Raw genomic sequence first — 15,939 nt, 5'->3', positions numbered from 1 at the left:
TTTTGTTGTTTTTTTTTGTGTCCCGCGTTCATGTGTTGGTTATTGTTGGTTACCAAGGCCATAAATAATAAAAATATACTCCCGAGTATACACGAGGAAACGCGCGTCAAGATTGACTTATTGTTCGATTGCGATTGCACAAATCTATAAATATTATATACAAATAAATATATAATTTATACACTAGCCCTTTAAATTAACAACCATATGCATACACAAACATATGTAATATTTTATGTGCATTCCTGTATATCGAGTCGAGAGTCTTGTTAATAATTAATTGCCCACCATGCTTTGCTAACCCTGATTTGATTTAGCAAAACAAACCCAAAGCCAAAGGAAGTGAATAAAAATCAAATAATAATAGTATTAGTAGCAAATACCAACCAAATGTGGTATGAATCTATATGTTTAATAATAATAATCATCCTATAATCATTGCCATAAATATCATAAATTCCCCCACAGGGTGCCCCGAGTTGCAATCAACTAAAATAGTTTTCTTTGATTTGTACCATACCCTAAAAACAGATACTAATCGATTCGACACACACACACACACACACCACAGACTTTCTTATAATTTGTTATCAATGGAGCTTTCTGTGTAGCGGAGAACAAATCCCCCACCATCCGGATTCCTGTCACGTGGCAAGCTCCCCAACAAATAATCCCACACACGCCTACACCTCATACTACACCTGCTTCCAGTTCCCTTAAACGCTTTACACTTTGTGGCTGTATTTGTAGATACAGATCGTTTGATTTATCTTTAGAATGCTTCACAAAGACACACACCCACAGCCACACACACATACACACATACATGCGCTTTGTTTCCGACACACATCGTAAACGTATGATTGACATCAGCCAAATGCAATGCCATAAAAGAAAAAAGAAAAACAAACAACCAAAAACTAAATCTGTTTCTAGCTGGAGCCGCTCGCAAGACGTACATGGAGGGCAACTAAGCGTAGCACCTCGTCCAGCTCCTCGACCAGCGGCGAATGTCGCCCGCTTGTCAAGAAGCCCAAAAAAGATAGTTCCTCCAGTAGCAAACACAAGCACTCACACAAGCATTCCAAAAAGCGTAGCTCCAAACACAAGTCATCTCGGTCCGAAAAAAAAAAAAAAACAAAGCGGATGTCCCCTTAAATACCTGAATCGAAATCGAAATCTCGTTGCAAAATAATGTTTCAAGCAACCAATCCATCAAGATTTCAATTCCAAAGACACTTAACACACTTGCAAAATTTATTCAATTGAAAACGATACTACCAGGCGAGTAATTGGTTATCGTTTTCAAGAATCAAGCAACTAGGACCAAACACACATCTGCAACAATTCAAGATAGGAATCAGAATCAGAATCAGATCAGTTCAGATCAAGATGAACACAATACAAGAGGAGGAGCAACATTGCAAAATTCCAAATTATCCCCACGGACAAGTGAAGAAGAATCAAGCACACACTCAAGACACTTTCAAGAAGCATTAGTCGATCGATGAAAGGACCGATCGATTGTCCATGTCCCCATGTTAGAATGAAATTTCATTTACAATGTTTCACACACCGCACACACACACACACACACACACACACACACACAAACACTGAGAAAACCAATTCGGAAAATTGTAATTCACACCAGCACACACAACACATGATAACACACCTAAAACCAACCCCCACATCTATTTCATTTTTGTGTAAGATCCACGTTAAATGTATCATGCCCCAATCAAAGGTCCCTAACGTTATGTCGAATTAACACCAATTCATGATTTTTGATGTGTTTTAATAAAAATGGGAACTATTAAATGAGCAATGAATATAAACCCGTTTGTGTTTAACCTTTTTTGAACTGCCACCGAAACCAAATCTCCCCTACTACAGCTATTATTTGCAAGGCAAAGAAAAACAAAAAGACTGGAAAAATGCATCAAATTGTGCGACAAAAAGAATGAAAAAAAAAAAAAAAAAAATGAAATACAACATCAAGAAAACCTCATTAAAACCATAGCCCAGCTAAAACTTGAACTTTATCAACTACAAAATCAAAAAATAATAGTGACCACCTTGAACCGTTTTTGTATTAACAATATTTTTAACTCTCTTTCTCTTTTTTTTCTTTCGAAAACACCTTCGACCACACCCACACACACACACGCACACACACACACGAATCCAACAACAACCCATGATCATCACGAACCTATGAATGATCCTATCAAAACTACTGCAGTAGTCGGTAAACGTAAGTTCGATGGAGGTCACCAAAATCCGGCAGATGTTAAGCGACGTTACCCGAGCGGTTTAATAGGAAATGGCGGCAGTTGGGGCAGTTTACCGCTACCACAGCAACCTTTAGGCACAAATGGTGAACAGTGGTACATGGATACGTTTTCGGCATGGAGTTAGAACAATACAACATCAACAACAGCAACAGCAACAGCAACCCTATATATGATATCAGTTAAAAGCAGCCACACAACATGGAAGTTACAGCCCCAGCAGCATCCGATAATAATTGGAACTGGCGAAGATCCAAGTAACAAACACTTAAAAGCAATAAATTCCCTTTAAATAAATTGTATAAACCATAAGAACTACGTATACAACTAGCGAAAATTCTGAGAGATCATTTTGCTTTCATTTCGGAACCAAGTCGATGTCGGTTCTGTTGATCCATTGAAGCACAAGCCAACAAAAATGTTGAATCAAAATGAGTATCAGAACCGGAAGGCAGCAATAAATCGGTCGATTAAAGTATATATATATATTTGCAGCAGAATTTTAAACGAAATTTGTTCATTTAGTGAAAGAGATTTAACCGATTTCCCCCAGAACCATTTTAAAAATCAGAAAAGAGCAAACTCGTATAAACTCGTAGATAAAAGAAAGTCGAATCGTTTTAAAAGTTCACAAAAGTATAATGAAAACAACAACAAAAAAGAAACCACAAATTATGTCTCATAGCGTTTTTAACTTGAAATCGAAACAATAATTGAGCGTATATAGCAAAACAAAAACAAAACCGATATATAAATTAAAAAGCATATATATAAATATATTTATCTATAACTATATAGAGAGAGCAGTCTAAGCCCAGTACGGATTGATTTTAAATCTTAAGCAGCATGTAGCACCTTTTTATACATTGAAATTGGAATCGATTCGACTATATACAGAACCTTTTACATCAATCATGTACATGGGGAGATCAATCAGCATGAAGAGCCTTAAGCAAACTAAACAAAAACCCCAAGCAAATAGTGCACAAGCGATTTCCCTTAATTGTATATAACCGCAGCAATGAGGAGCCAGCAAGACATATAGGAAACAACCAGTACATACATATATACGAGAGAGTTCAGGCTCAGATTCAGATTCAGATTCAGATTCTGATTCAGATGAATTGATGTGAACTAAAAAATGTTTAATATTGTAGGAACTTCGAGAGACAACAACAAGAATTCAAAGTGAAAAGCAAAGCTTAATGAAGAAACATTGACTGACAAAAAACAAAAACAAAAAGTAAAAAAATTATAAATTAGATTGATTGAATTGATATGAGAATGATAAGAAAAAAACATACATACAACAAATTTAAATGCACCCAGCATTATTATATAATGACTGGCAGTGGCAACTGGCAAAGACTTTCTGCATAAATTGAAAAACAAAAACTATTTTTTAACGAACCTAAGTCCTAGGCAACTTCAAATCAATTAACTGGCAGACGAAAAAGTATATATGTAGGGTTAAACAATTGCACACACACACACACACAACACAAATGCAGATGGTTCCGGAAGCCAAAAATCGGTGAAGCAAATCTCGGAAAAATATCTGCCAATTGATGCAACGAATTAGAAAGACAAACACAACACACAGCTACACACATCACAAGCAGTAAATTAAAACTAAAAGTAAAAGTAAAGGTAAAAATTAAAACTAAAACTAATAATAACGATGAATATTATGAATTTTAATAACACAATAATGAATACTTAATATTTACACATATAAACATACAAATTGTGCTTAAATTTCAAAAAACGATAAACGAAGATAAATAAAAAGTTATGAGAAATCAATTAGCCGACGCTCGATTGCGTTTTAGCAGACAAACCTAAACAATTCATACAACCTAGAAATTCTCCTTAAAAGCCTCTCTCAACTAATTAACAATTCAGACTCAACTCTCTCTCCCAATTTTATTGACGAACTCATCTAAGCAGATCTGCTACGCACATATGATATGATATGAACGAAGTAACTAAAGCCCTAGAGCAAACACCACAACTACATACATATATAGCGATCCTAACTGTAACTCCATGCCTATAAACACCAACAACAACAAACAAACAGCACACACACACACAGACACACGTGTCAAAATACTTTTATATAGGAAAATGAATTACACAAGAACTTGCCTTGCCTTTCATTTGTTTTAGACTACTTTGCAAAATTCAAAACTGAGAATCCTTTTTTGTTGAAATTTATCTGTCCTTTATGTCTACGTTTCCGCTATTGCTAGATCTCAAGTAAAGCAACAAGTTAATTAATATATACATATATAAAAAAAGAAAAAAAATATATAAATTAGTTTTAAACTAACGAAAGAATACTTCCAATTTTGAACTCAAGTATAAAGCAAATACAAAACTGTTGGCCGTTGATGAGAGACAAGGGCGCGTGTGTTTTAAAACGTATCTATGAACATTGTTCAGCATAAGCCTAAAAACACAAGTTTTTTTAAATTAAAAGTACACACAGACACACACACACACCAAGCAGTTGCCTAAAGTAAAAAAAACAAAAAAAAAAAAAATAAACGATGAAAACTTGCGCAAAATTTGCAAACCAGCAAAGAACTTTAAATACATAATATTAGCCACAAACAATAAGAGGAACATATACAACAAATTCTAAATGACCATAGTTAAGATTACATTTAGTAACACTCACACACACACACACACACACTCAGCCACATACACCAATACATATACACACATAATGATTAAAGAAAGTAAAGTAAACTGTCTTTGTAGGAGAAGAAAGAGAAGTGTGCGCCATTTTCTAACTACAATAACAAGCAAAACAAAAAATCACTTAAATATTTAACCACTTTTTTAAAATAATTTTTGATAAGTTTCCTTAGGAATTCTTCTTAAACGATCTATCTTTTCCGGATTGAGAGCTGCAGAGTGTTGCCCTCGAAAAAGAAAGGGGAGAAATCATTTAAAACTTTTATTACGTTTTTGTTTCTCTTTAAACACACACAAACACAACAAATGAGATAATTTTTTTTAAGAATGTTATTAACAAAAAATTCTTCAACGCCGCGTATTTTTATTATGCAAAATTTTCGATTTTTCGCCTTTGAAATTTCCACATATTTGGTGACTTTGAACCCTTGAACCCACTTCAAATTGCAAATATATAAATATAACTAATTTTAAAGATTTGTTTAATTCGATAAATGTACTGATTTTATATTGTTTTAAATTTGTAATTTAATTTGTAAGTTTTTATTGTTAATGTGTTTTTCTATTGTAAACTAAAAACTAAACTAAATCTGTAAACCAATTGGCAAATTGTTACACACTCCGTTAAAGTTTTCCAATTTCGTTGAACTTGATGAAAATTATGATTAATGAAATTATCACCAAAATTATGTGCCGTTATTTGGAAACCATTTCTTTGGAAGCCTGAAATTGTCCCACACCCCTTAACCCTTGAACCCATCCCCCACCCAAAAATCCCTAATTGTGTTAAATATTGTAATTTGTAATTTTTGTTTTAATTTTTTTCGGGAAAGCAAAAACGTTTGGCAAAATTAGTTTTTAATTTGAATATTTAGTTTTGTTTGTGCGCTTAAGTTTTCAATAGTATGTTATATATATATATTAAACTATATGAATATTAATTTTTAGCAAAATATTTTTACGACCTAACACATAACACTCTAATGTTAAATACATAACGTACTAGTTTGTTTAGCTTTTTAATTGGTTTTACATTTTTGTGTATTTGTGAAGAGGACGCGCAAGCAAAATTAATCTTTGGCCCACTAACAGCAACAGCAACAACCCATAACTGTATACGTGTGTAAATTATCAACTTTGAACAACAATAACAAAAATATAACAAAGAAACAAAAAAAAGTACATACACATTTAAAAAGAAATCCAAATAAAACATAAGTGAAAGCAAGGTGGACAACAAAATTTGCAAAACTGCGCATGGAAACTGAGCGAAAAAAATGAAAAACTTTACATGAATTGTGATGATGCAAAGGCAAGATTTAATCATAATTACTAAATCTATATATACATAAATATATATGTGTATATAAGAAATATATACAATAAATATATATATATATATCTTTCTCTATAAATATATATATATATGAGTATATAATGTATATGTAGGCGTAGGAGTGTATAATCTAACTTAACTTTTAAACAGACTGCGTACGTATTAAAAATTTTTAAAATTAATTTGTGTAAAATGTTTTAAGTTTTGAAAAATTGGCAAATAAAGAAAACAATAAAAATTAATAAATCAAAACACGACGATCGCATTGCAACATTGAAATATACACAAAGACGACTCGATCTATTCCAAATTTACTCCCCAAACCTTTTCAGCAATCATAATCAATCCGATTCGGTCATGTTAATTTCAAGAATTGGCCTAAGAGCAAGCGCAACTGTTTATAAGGAAAGAGCCAGGACAGAGTGGCACAGGATGCAAGATGCAAGGATCTGCAAGGTCTGGGCAGTTTCCAAAACTTTTTTCTTTATGTCCTTTGTATACTCGTAAGAACACGATTTGTACACGAGGGCCATATCTATGTATTTCGGACATACTCACAAGTACACACAAGTTAGGTTTAGCTTTGCCACATTTTTACCATTTTGTATCGACTTTTTATTTAAAACTACTCTACATTTGTACTCTACATTTTTAGTTTGTGTGTGTTTACTATGCTTTCAAATTAAATATATATTGAATCTATCGAATCATTTGATAACTGATTGATTTTACGACTAATTGATAAACATCACAGCACATTTACATACATGAGTACATGCCACACGTACACACCACATATATGAGAGGGATTCATAAACCGTGAACGTAACGTCGCCAATTATTACGATATAAAATCAAGAGATGATAATTAAATAATAATACAAAACACAATAACAAAATCAGAATTCATTGTAGGAGAAAGCAGAAGGCAAAAAGAGCGAGGGAAGAGAAACAGGAGCAAAACTTTTACGTCTTAATAAACAATTATTGTTAACGAAGAAATTAAAAGTGAGAGAAGCATATTGTACTAAAATATTTGATATACATACATTTGTTATTATTTGTAATATGAAAATTAAATAAAATTGCATCCAGATAATAAAAAATGAAATAAATAAAGAATGCAAAGATCGTGTCTAATGTTCAATCCAATGATATCCCAGCTCCCAAGCGAAATCTCTTCACACTTTGATCACAAGTTATGATTTATGTCAATTATGATTTTATTTTTGAAAGTGTAGGTTGAACAATATTTAGAAACATTTGCTGCGCGACGAGGACTTGCTCCGGGATCCACTGGTACTCGGTCTGGTGCTGGAACTAATGTTTCCGATGCCAGTCGGCCCATCAAGCACTGTCTCATCCACGCTGGTATCGTCTGCGGGCAGCTCCTCGTCGCTGTTCTCCTCGCTGATGAAGGAGCCCACTGGCGTGATGATAGAGTCCCCATGGAGATCTCTGTTGATCATGTTGCCCATGTGGAAGGCAGAGTGACAGTTGTTGGCTGCCAGGAGCGCCTTCACTCGAAATACCAGTGTTTCTATGGTTTCCCGAAGACTGGGAATGTAGCTTATGATGGCCGTATTTTTGATGGACTTTGAATGACAGCATAACTGGTGCAGGAACCTGGTCACCTTCTGCAGCTCTTGCAGAAACTTTGTTATCCTCTCTGGATCGTCACGCACTATGGTCTCGAGCACGGACATGCCACGCAGCAGCAAGAGCTTCAGAAAATGCTGCGAATGTTTGAGGAATAGTCCGAAATTGCGTGGCTGCTCCACAAGCTGCACGATTTTTAGCAAACCATTCAACATATTCACTGTAGACTCCCACACCCTCAGGCGATCTCCTTCCTTTTCCGCAGTCACTTGAGCATTCAACGAGTGTATTAGCACCTCACACAGGCCACGAAACAGCAACGGAAAGTTGGCTCTGAAAATGATTGTCAATTATGGTTCGAAGATCAGCACATAATTATCACTTACTTCTTGAAGTTTGGAAAGGAGTTCAGTGCCTTGTCCTTTGTATTTAGAATTGTGCACTCCTTGATCAGCTCATTGAGAAGTTCCTTCTGTCGCGCAAAAGTCGAGTGTTTAAGCAAGCCCTTAACCAGCTCATCCAGGTATATATTGCACTGAGCTCCTTTGTGCAAGCTGCTTGAGAAGTGGAACCACTTGCGGCGCAGCAACTTATCACAGAGTACATCTGAAATTTATTAAATCTATCAGATATTTTCACTCAATATGTACGCTCGTACGTACGTGTGTCTTCGGCTAGCCTTAAACTCGTCTGGTTGGCATCATCCCCAGCAGCTGCCAGCTTTCGCAAACTGCACAGCAGTCGGTGTAGTTGAACAGCCGTGCTTAGATTTAGTACCGACTTCTCGTACTTTACAAAGTAGTCAAAGTTCCAGGTGGCCAGTTGGGTAGTAGTTTGCTTTTTGGACTTGGAAACCTCTTGAGCAGGAAGATGTGACGACTGCAATATGTACAGAGACTCTGAAACGGACGTAAATGAAATGAGAATTGGTAAAACAATAATATGAAAGCCCAGCCTTACCGTGCAGCTCTTTGGCATTCGATTCATCACTCCAGCCGCTCCAGGAGAAGTACAGTGCAAAATACTGAATGGCCAGGCCAAAGCACGTTTTGATATAGTTAAATCGTTCCTTGAACAGATCCAAATTGCTGTACACATAGTTGACCTTAACCAACTCCTCATCAATGGCTGCGGCTAGAACTTTCAGATGATTATTTAAATCAGGCATCGATTTACTTATATCATGTATAAAGCTCTCTGGACTGACACGGTGCGGATGGAGAAAAACTGAATCTAGGGAGTCCTGTTGGTCATGGACTGTAGCTTTTAGTTTCTGGACCACATCTTCAAGCAGGAAACGTAGCTCCAACAAGCCTAAAGCTTTGCCCTTTTCCTTATCATCCAGTGGATAGTTCAAGGATAGCTCTTGCTTCTCCAGTAACACCAAGATGCGCACATCCATTGGTCTGTACCGCTCCTGTGGTCCGTACAACTCCTCAAAGTCAATTTTGGTTTTGTTGGTCGTCTTGCAGGGAGCCACCTTGAGTGTAAAATCTCCTAGTGTCGTTTGGTTACAGATGTCGTCCTCGGTTAGCGGGGTTTCATGCGCCTTGTGCATGCCGCCTTGCCGTTTGTGCATCGTAACTTTCTGCTTTGAATGGTCGAGGAACTGATATGGAGGAGCTACAAAGTCGTCAGGCGCATGGGTCAAGAGCGCCTTGATCCTTTGCTCGATGCTTATTAATTCACCCAGACGGAGCAACACTCGTTCGCGAGTGCCACGATGAATCTGAGCAGCAAACGCACTGATTGTTACCCTAATCCAGTTGATGGTATGGAAATAAATGCTAAGAATATGTTTCTGCTGCTCCTCGTCATAATTGTCGAAAATGGCCACGTAGCTATCGTCCTCAAAGAACGCTGGCAGTACGATTGCGCAGCCAAGCAAGGCATTGATCAGCTCCAGGCTGCCACGGTAGCTATTTTGGTGTAGCATCCTCACAAGATAAAACAGCGGCGTCATCACGTATATAGATTCAGAGGCTCTGTAAATGCGACAAAATTAGCAAAGTTCTTTTTAAGAGACAATTGTTCTCACTCGTTTTTGGGCATTAGGACAAGCTTGGATATATTTATGCCAATGCTGAGTACCTCTGCTTCCGAATTTATATTCGATTCGTCCAGTTCATTGATGTTCTTTTGATATTCCAGATAGATACCCCTTTAAAATGTTTAACGTTTAGTTTAGCATAGTTTCAATCGAAGATGCTTACTTCATTGGCTTTGGACTGTCTTCGGTAACGAAGCTTTGCTGGAAGCGAAATGTCATCAGCTCACAGAGCCACATGGTAAAATATTTATCGTTCCAATATGACGATATGGGACATCTTTGAGATATAACGGTGGCCAACTCTTCATAAAACAGCGCCAGAGACTCAGCACTGTTGATGATGGATGATTCGGTGAGAACTGTGTGTGGTAGAAATAAGGAATTACAAGACCTTCTTCAGACCTTCATCAATTACTCACTTATCAAGTTGGCTGCCACTTTGGGGCGACCGTCGGGCAAGCCATCAATGGAGTCCACGACGGGCGAGAAGTCCTGGCTTCCGTCGTCTAAGCTGTGTTCCTCAGTGCACGCAATGGCATTAATTAGCTGTACGCTGCCAATGATACCTTGCTTCTTCACATAATCTGTTCGATTGATCAGCTGCTTCTTCACCACCATTTCCACTTGCTCCTGAAGCTGCAGCGACTCGGGTAGCTTTGGCTCCGGAAAAGCCAAGTTGCAAAGCACTTCCATGGCCAGGCGAGTTTGCGGCAGTGTTAGATCACTCAACCGATCCAGCATTGGCAAGAAGAGAGGCGCACAGTTCTGCACATCCTTGAAGCTCTTACGCAGCAGCTCGCGCAGCAAGTGCAAGGCCATTGTGGTAAGGTGTTGCGATGATTTGTCACAGGCCAGTTCAAGTAGCTTCCTCAGAATATTCTTCTGAATTGATGTAAAAATCGTAAAGAGTACGCTGCGGTAAACGAAACATTAGCTCGAGCCAACGGTCCCCACCGGTGGGCAAATGCGCATCCATTTACCTATACGAAGACTTTGCAAACTCTGCCACGGCTGCATTCTTTTCGCACATGAAGTCGTGCAGGATGTGCATCAGCGTGCTAATATTTTGTTCCAAAATGTGCGGATAGTGCAGCTTAACGTCCTCTAGAATGTGTACTGTGATGTGGTTTTGCTTTATGCGACGACGAAGCTGTCAAGACCGTTGGGTTGTTAGTTTCAAATTAACATCTTAGGGGTATGGAATTTTTACTAACAATGTTCTCAATGTACAGGGAGTTGTCTTCATTCACATGAATCAGCAATAAAATCATTATTAAGTCAAGGGCGCTGCAAAGACATATAGCTGTAGAATCAAACTTTAAATAATTGTTTTCCCCGAACTAACGTGAATCCGTCTGCAGGCAAAGTTGCTATTAGTCTCTGCCACAATTGATAAAATCGCTTGGAGCGTATCAGGCCCAGTTCCAGAAAGCCAAAAAGGTCCAGTTGTGACTTCTTGTCGTTGGCTGTCGGGGCACCGCTTTCATTTAGAGCTCTGTGACGGCAGTTAAATATTTCGCGCAGTGTGGAAACCAGCTGATAAAATATAAATTCATTACAGGACTTCCTTGAAGGATTGTATTAATGGATCTTACCTCTCGCACACTGTCATCTGTGTCCAGTTTAAGACTGTTCAACAAAAGTCTTATAAGGTGAGGCAATGTCTACGGAAAGAGGCGGTTAAGAATGAGAAGGGTTATGGCTTTCAGATATTGTATACCGTGTCTGGACAGGCGCCACTTGTAGTGAACTCTAGAATGCGCAGGCGCAGCATGTCCTGGGTCTTGGCTGAGAGCGAAAGGTTACTCAATGTGTGCACGGTGGTCATATTGAAGAGCTCTTCGCTGCAGGAATAGTTTATACTGCCAAAGGAAAAGTGTAAGTTTGCATAAGATAATTATGTATGTTGACGTCAGCTTACAAGAGCAACTCGACAAATGCATCGTGCATGCTGGCATCCAGCACAAACTCAGCATTGTTTATAATATCCAATTTAGACGAGTCGGTGGCCCTGTTGAAGACAACCTCGATGCGCTTATAGATCTGCTCCTTGTGGGAAAGGGTCAGGTAGCGCATCTGGGCCAGCATCAGAGGCAGCAATGGCATTGGAATTGCACCCTGGCCCGTAATAACTTGGTCCGATGTGGCAACCTCTTCCATTCTGTCCAGGAGCACCTCCAGGCACGGATCCCGCATAAAATCGATCATTAAGAAGTTCATGAACATGCTGTTCTGCGACTGATAGATTTGCTCCTCTCCAGCTGCATCCACAGTGCAGCCAGTGAGTAGTTTCTGCGACAACTTGGACTTTGGCGCCATGGCAGTGTTGAGGCCTGACTTGAAGGTTTCCAGCTTGTCGGCATAGGACGGCGCACTCATGAACATATCTCGCAGCTTTGAAACTATGGAGACATGGTCGCAGGACAGCACAAGGGTGTCGCCCTGATCCAATTGCACCCCGGCTCGTATCAGGACGAGCTCGAAAAAGTTGTTTGGCTGCCGCGACAGGCTCAACTGGTTTCGGCTGGAGGACTGTGTGCGCCCCAGAGTTGCCGCCAGGATGGCACTATGCTGTGAAAGAAAGCGCTGCGTGTGCTCCTGGGAGGCCGGAATATTCTCCTCGCTGCCACTTGTAGTCGACGCCACAGATACATCCGTTATGTCGCCAGCTTCTTTGTCCGCAGGACGCTGCAAAAAAAAACATACTTGTGTTCACGAAAATTGTAACAATTTCCATTGTACTTACTGGTATCTTGATTGACTTATCTTCATCGATGCTAACCAGTGGCTTTTGGCCACGTTTCTTGTATTTGCGATACATAATTAATAATAAATCACGAAATTTAAGCCTAAACAACTAAAAACAAATTATGAATTGTAAGAGGCGCGGAATTCATGACCTTCAAAAATATACCAAGTACAAATATTCTCCTTTTAAAATTATACCATAAATATACCGAATCCCTAATAATTATCCTCAATTTTGAACATAAAATAGTTACCAATTTCTTTAAATATTATTTGCTTAAAATTCGAATAGACGATAGACCATCTCTGATAGATAACAAATTATATAGAAGACTGATTTATCAGTGGGATATAATTTCCACTAACCACTAACCATACTATTTGGTTAGTGACGGTACACAATGCTTTCTTTACATACTATACTTTTATGCATTGGCCCAGTTTATTTAAAACTTATTTCCTTCGAAATCCAATTAAAGAGAGGCCTTAGACGTAAACACCACTCTAAAAAATTAATTAATCTATTCGATAAAATTATATTTTTAGTCCTAAAAGTTCTGGCTAGCCAGTAATATATAACAGAATCTGAAGATCACACCTAAAAGTGTGGTCAAGACACACAACTGTCTGGGGTTCGCATAGCGCAGATTCAGTGGTGACGATTCGCTTGTATGAACTGACACATCTACATAATGTAAGGTTATTTTGCAAAACCACAAGATTGGTTAGTTTTTAAGACTTCCCATTATTGTATTGTTTACAAAACAAGGTTCAAACTAAGTGGTCAATGATATGTAAGGAAAGTAGTTAAAATACCCCTAAAATGGGTGCCTCACACAGTACCTCCTTAAAAACAAGCTAGAAGAAAAATGCTGGTTTTGCAACACTGTTACCCACTAGAATAATTAATGCTTGCCAACACAGAACAGCCGTTAAGGGCTGGTGTAAATTCAAATATTTATTCAAAACATTCGCTACATGATATATATAAAAGATTTATTGTTTTTAGATGTATATAGGTGTTCTTCATATGTGATAAGTATGTATCAAATGTTGTAACCATGTGTTCGCTTAATTGTAGGAGCCGGAAGCATGTTCCAAAAATTGCTAATCGTTTCTAGAAGCACATTAGTGCCTGCCTAATGGAAAAGTCCAACGTAATGTTATAATAATTACTTGTTTATAAACTTATTTATAATTTTAAAGCCTTCAATTTGAATTTTTAAACTGTGTGCTAACTTTGATAATTTTGAATATAATTCCTAGGTTAGATGCGTTGTCAACGTTTAAAAGTGCAAAAAACTCTATTGTGTCATGCATATGTATATCTGTATATAGATTATGGTACACATACACACTGTAATATGTATATGGTTTATAAAAAGGAAGTACAACATGTCTTGTCTTGAAGTGATTATGTCAGAAATTGACTTATGCCGAGATGATCGTATCTCTTTCGTACCTAATTCATAGAAAATCACTAATTTGGCGTTGTTTTCAGTATTGCTATTCAATTGAATCTCTTCTTGATGCCATTTTTCTATCACACCAATGCAGTCCAAAGCGGATAATATGCGATTCTCTCTCCGCGACCTCCACAATACTGTTCTCATGGGAACCCCAATTGGGTTGGTTTCCTTCGTGTAATTATAGTCCATGTTAAACATGAAATTATTGCTTTTTCGTACGCCTTCGCTTGAAGCCCGTCATCTGCTTTAGCAACTGTGAGTTTTCATCGTCCAGATCCATATTGGGCTCCCATAGGCGCAGTCGTCTGGGTATGTAAATCAGTCCCAAGAGTGTAATAGCTATACAACAGCAAAAAATGTAATTAGTAAACTTGAAGGAGAGCTGAATTAAAATATAATTACAATTCAGTACGCAGGGGAAGATCACGTAGAAGTTGAGTGTGCTTGAGCGAAAGTAGAGAGCCTCAGTGGCATAGAAGACCATGGTGAGGGCCAAAGAACAGCCGCCCATGCTGACGACCCTGTTTTACAAAAATAGAACATAATTATTTCCCCAGCCCCTTAGCAGCGCAACTTCAGTTAAGTCAGCTACTCACGGTCTGTAGTGTATGTAGAGGGTGCAGTGGACCAGTGCAATCGCCTTGAGCAGGCAGTACATGCCAATGATACGGGATATGGTGTAGTCCCCTGGAAACAGATCATAAACATTGCGAATTGATTTCTTGCGGCGGGGGTTACTCACCTTCGATGAACTGCGTGTCGCTGTGATCGCCCAGAAAGCTCCGCCGCTCGATATAACTACGAAATGCCGTGCCCAGGTCCATGAAGGCCACAAAGGCTATCCATCCACGGAAGGCATAGAGCAGACGCTCGCGTGGTCGTCCGCTGGCCATAGCAGCCCTAAAAATCATTATTTCACTTTTTAATATACAAATAATACGCCGACCAACATGAGAGAGGTAGCCCCCAACTGTAATGCCATAGCATTAGTCAGCCACGCCGGCTTATCTGCCACTAAAAATCATTTGCGGCAAGTTACGGAAGTCCTCAACTTAACCATCCGCCACATCCGACCAGCAAAGCAAACCCCACCCCCGCCCACTCTTGGCTAGTGCTGGCTGGCAAAATCGATATCACACCCAACGCGTGGCACGTTTATCATTTATGCAACGGCAAATATTTATACATAGCGTAATTCCTGGCTGCACGCGAGCACGTGGACCCCGAGTTTTGACCGGAACGGAACACACAGAGGGGGCCACAATCAGGTTATTTATTTTCAATCAACAAAGAGGCCGCTGCCGCCGGCAGGGTAAACCGAGCAACGCGATTAGGGCCCTCCCCGGACCGGGCCGGCATTCATAATTATAGGCCATCAGCCCCAAGAGCTCTTTTGCATTTTGCCCAAGACTCTATGTCTATGTTGGTGTGTATGTGTTCTGTTTATTTTTGTGACAAATTCTTGCTTACATTTTGCACGGGTTTCCAAACTAGCACACTCGAAACACTGGGCTCCGCACTCACGACGGATTACAGACGTAATACTAAAATAGACAAGTCTTTAATTATGTTTTGATATATCCTTTATACGCGTTGCAGCATTTCCTCTTTTATTGCTTTCATTCATTCACTTTTTTTTGCCGTACTGTCGGCTGCAAGGCCTCACCGTTCATTGAGAATGAGTCCGAAAGTTCCGTTCGTTGGTAGCCGGAAAGCTTCTTGCGTTGAGCT

General features: G+C 38.6%; 3 protein-coding genes across 30 annotated transcripts in view; 1 reads left to right on the top strand and 2 right to left on the bottom strand.

Moving 5' to 3' along the window:
- The window catches only part of LOC117584943 (heterogeneous nuclear ribonucleoprotein R), a 50,604-nt gene extending 47,563 nt beyond the window's left edge, over window positions 1–3,041 (top strand). For 9 of the 28 annotated variants that reach the window (XM_034274104.1, XM_034274106.1, XM_034274103.1 and 6 more), the window contains one exon: window positions 937–1,799. In XM_034274104.1, the coding sequence (XP_034129995.1) occupies window positions 937–1,195 (259 nt within the window). In that variant the 3' untranslated portion in view covers window positions 1,196–1,799. Of the gene's footprint in view, window positions 1–936; window positions 1,800–2,248 lie in introns of those variants that run through there. The other 19 variants (XM_034274127.1, XM_034274109.1, XM_034274129.1 and 16 more) reach the window with 8 other exon arrangements.
- Window positions 3,042–7,547: 4,506 nt separating this feature from the next.
- Window positions 7,548–12,880, bottom strand: LOC117584942 (Fanconi anemia group D2 protein homolog). Its single transcript, XM_034274102.1, has 14 exons — window positions 12,738–12,880; window positions 11,913–12,679; window positions 11,712–11,853; window positions 11,587–11,655; window positions 11,337–11,527; window positions 11,206–11,278; window positions 10,972–11,141; window positions 10,411–10,904; window positions 10,155–10,350; window positions 9,980–10,102; window positions 8,902–9,926; window positions 8,604–8,840; window positions 8,328–8,547; window positions 7,548–8,274 (listed from the first exon to the last, which is right to left on the bottom strand). The coding sequence occupies exons 1-14, from the start codon at window positions 12,810–12,812 to the stop codon at window positions 7,596–7,598; spliced, it is 4,461 nt and encodes a 1,486-aa protein (XP_034129993.1). The 5' UTR covers window positions 12,813–12,880; the 3' UTR covers window positions 7,548–7,595.
- Window positions 12,881–13,722: 842 nt separating this feature from the next.
- LOC117585828 lies at window positions 13,723–15,874 on the bottom strand. Its single transcript, XM_034275561.1, has 5 exons — window positions 15,679–15,874; window positions 14,951–15,108; window positions 14,805–14,895; window positions 14,611–14,729; window positions 13,723–14,547 (listed from the first exon to the last, which is right to left on the bottom strand). Coding segments are annotated over exons 1-5 (507 nt in total). The 5' UTR covers window positions 15,681–15,874; the 3' UTR covers window positions 13,723–14,410.
- Window positions 15,875–15,939: the final 65 nt, after the last annotated feature.

Source organism: Drosophila guanche, unplaced genomic scaffold (genome assembly GCF_900245975.1).
Source record: "Drosophila guanche unplaced genomic scaffold, DGUA_6, whole genome shotgun sequence".
NCBI classification, from domain to species: Eukaryota; Metazoa; Arthropoda; class Insecta; order Diptera; family Drosophilidae; genus Drosophila; species Drosophila guanche.
This window is presented reverse-complemented; position numbering and strand designations above follow the sequence as displayed.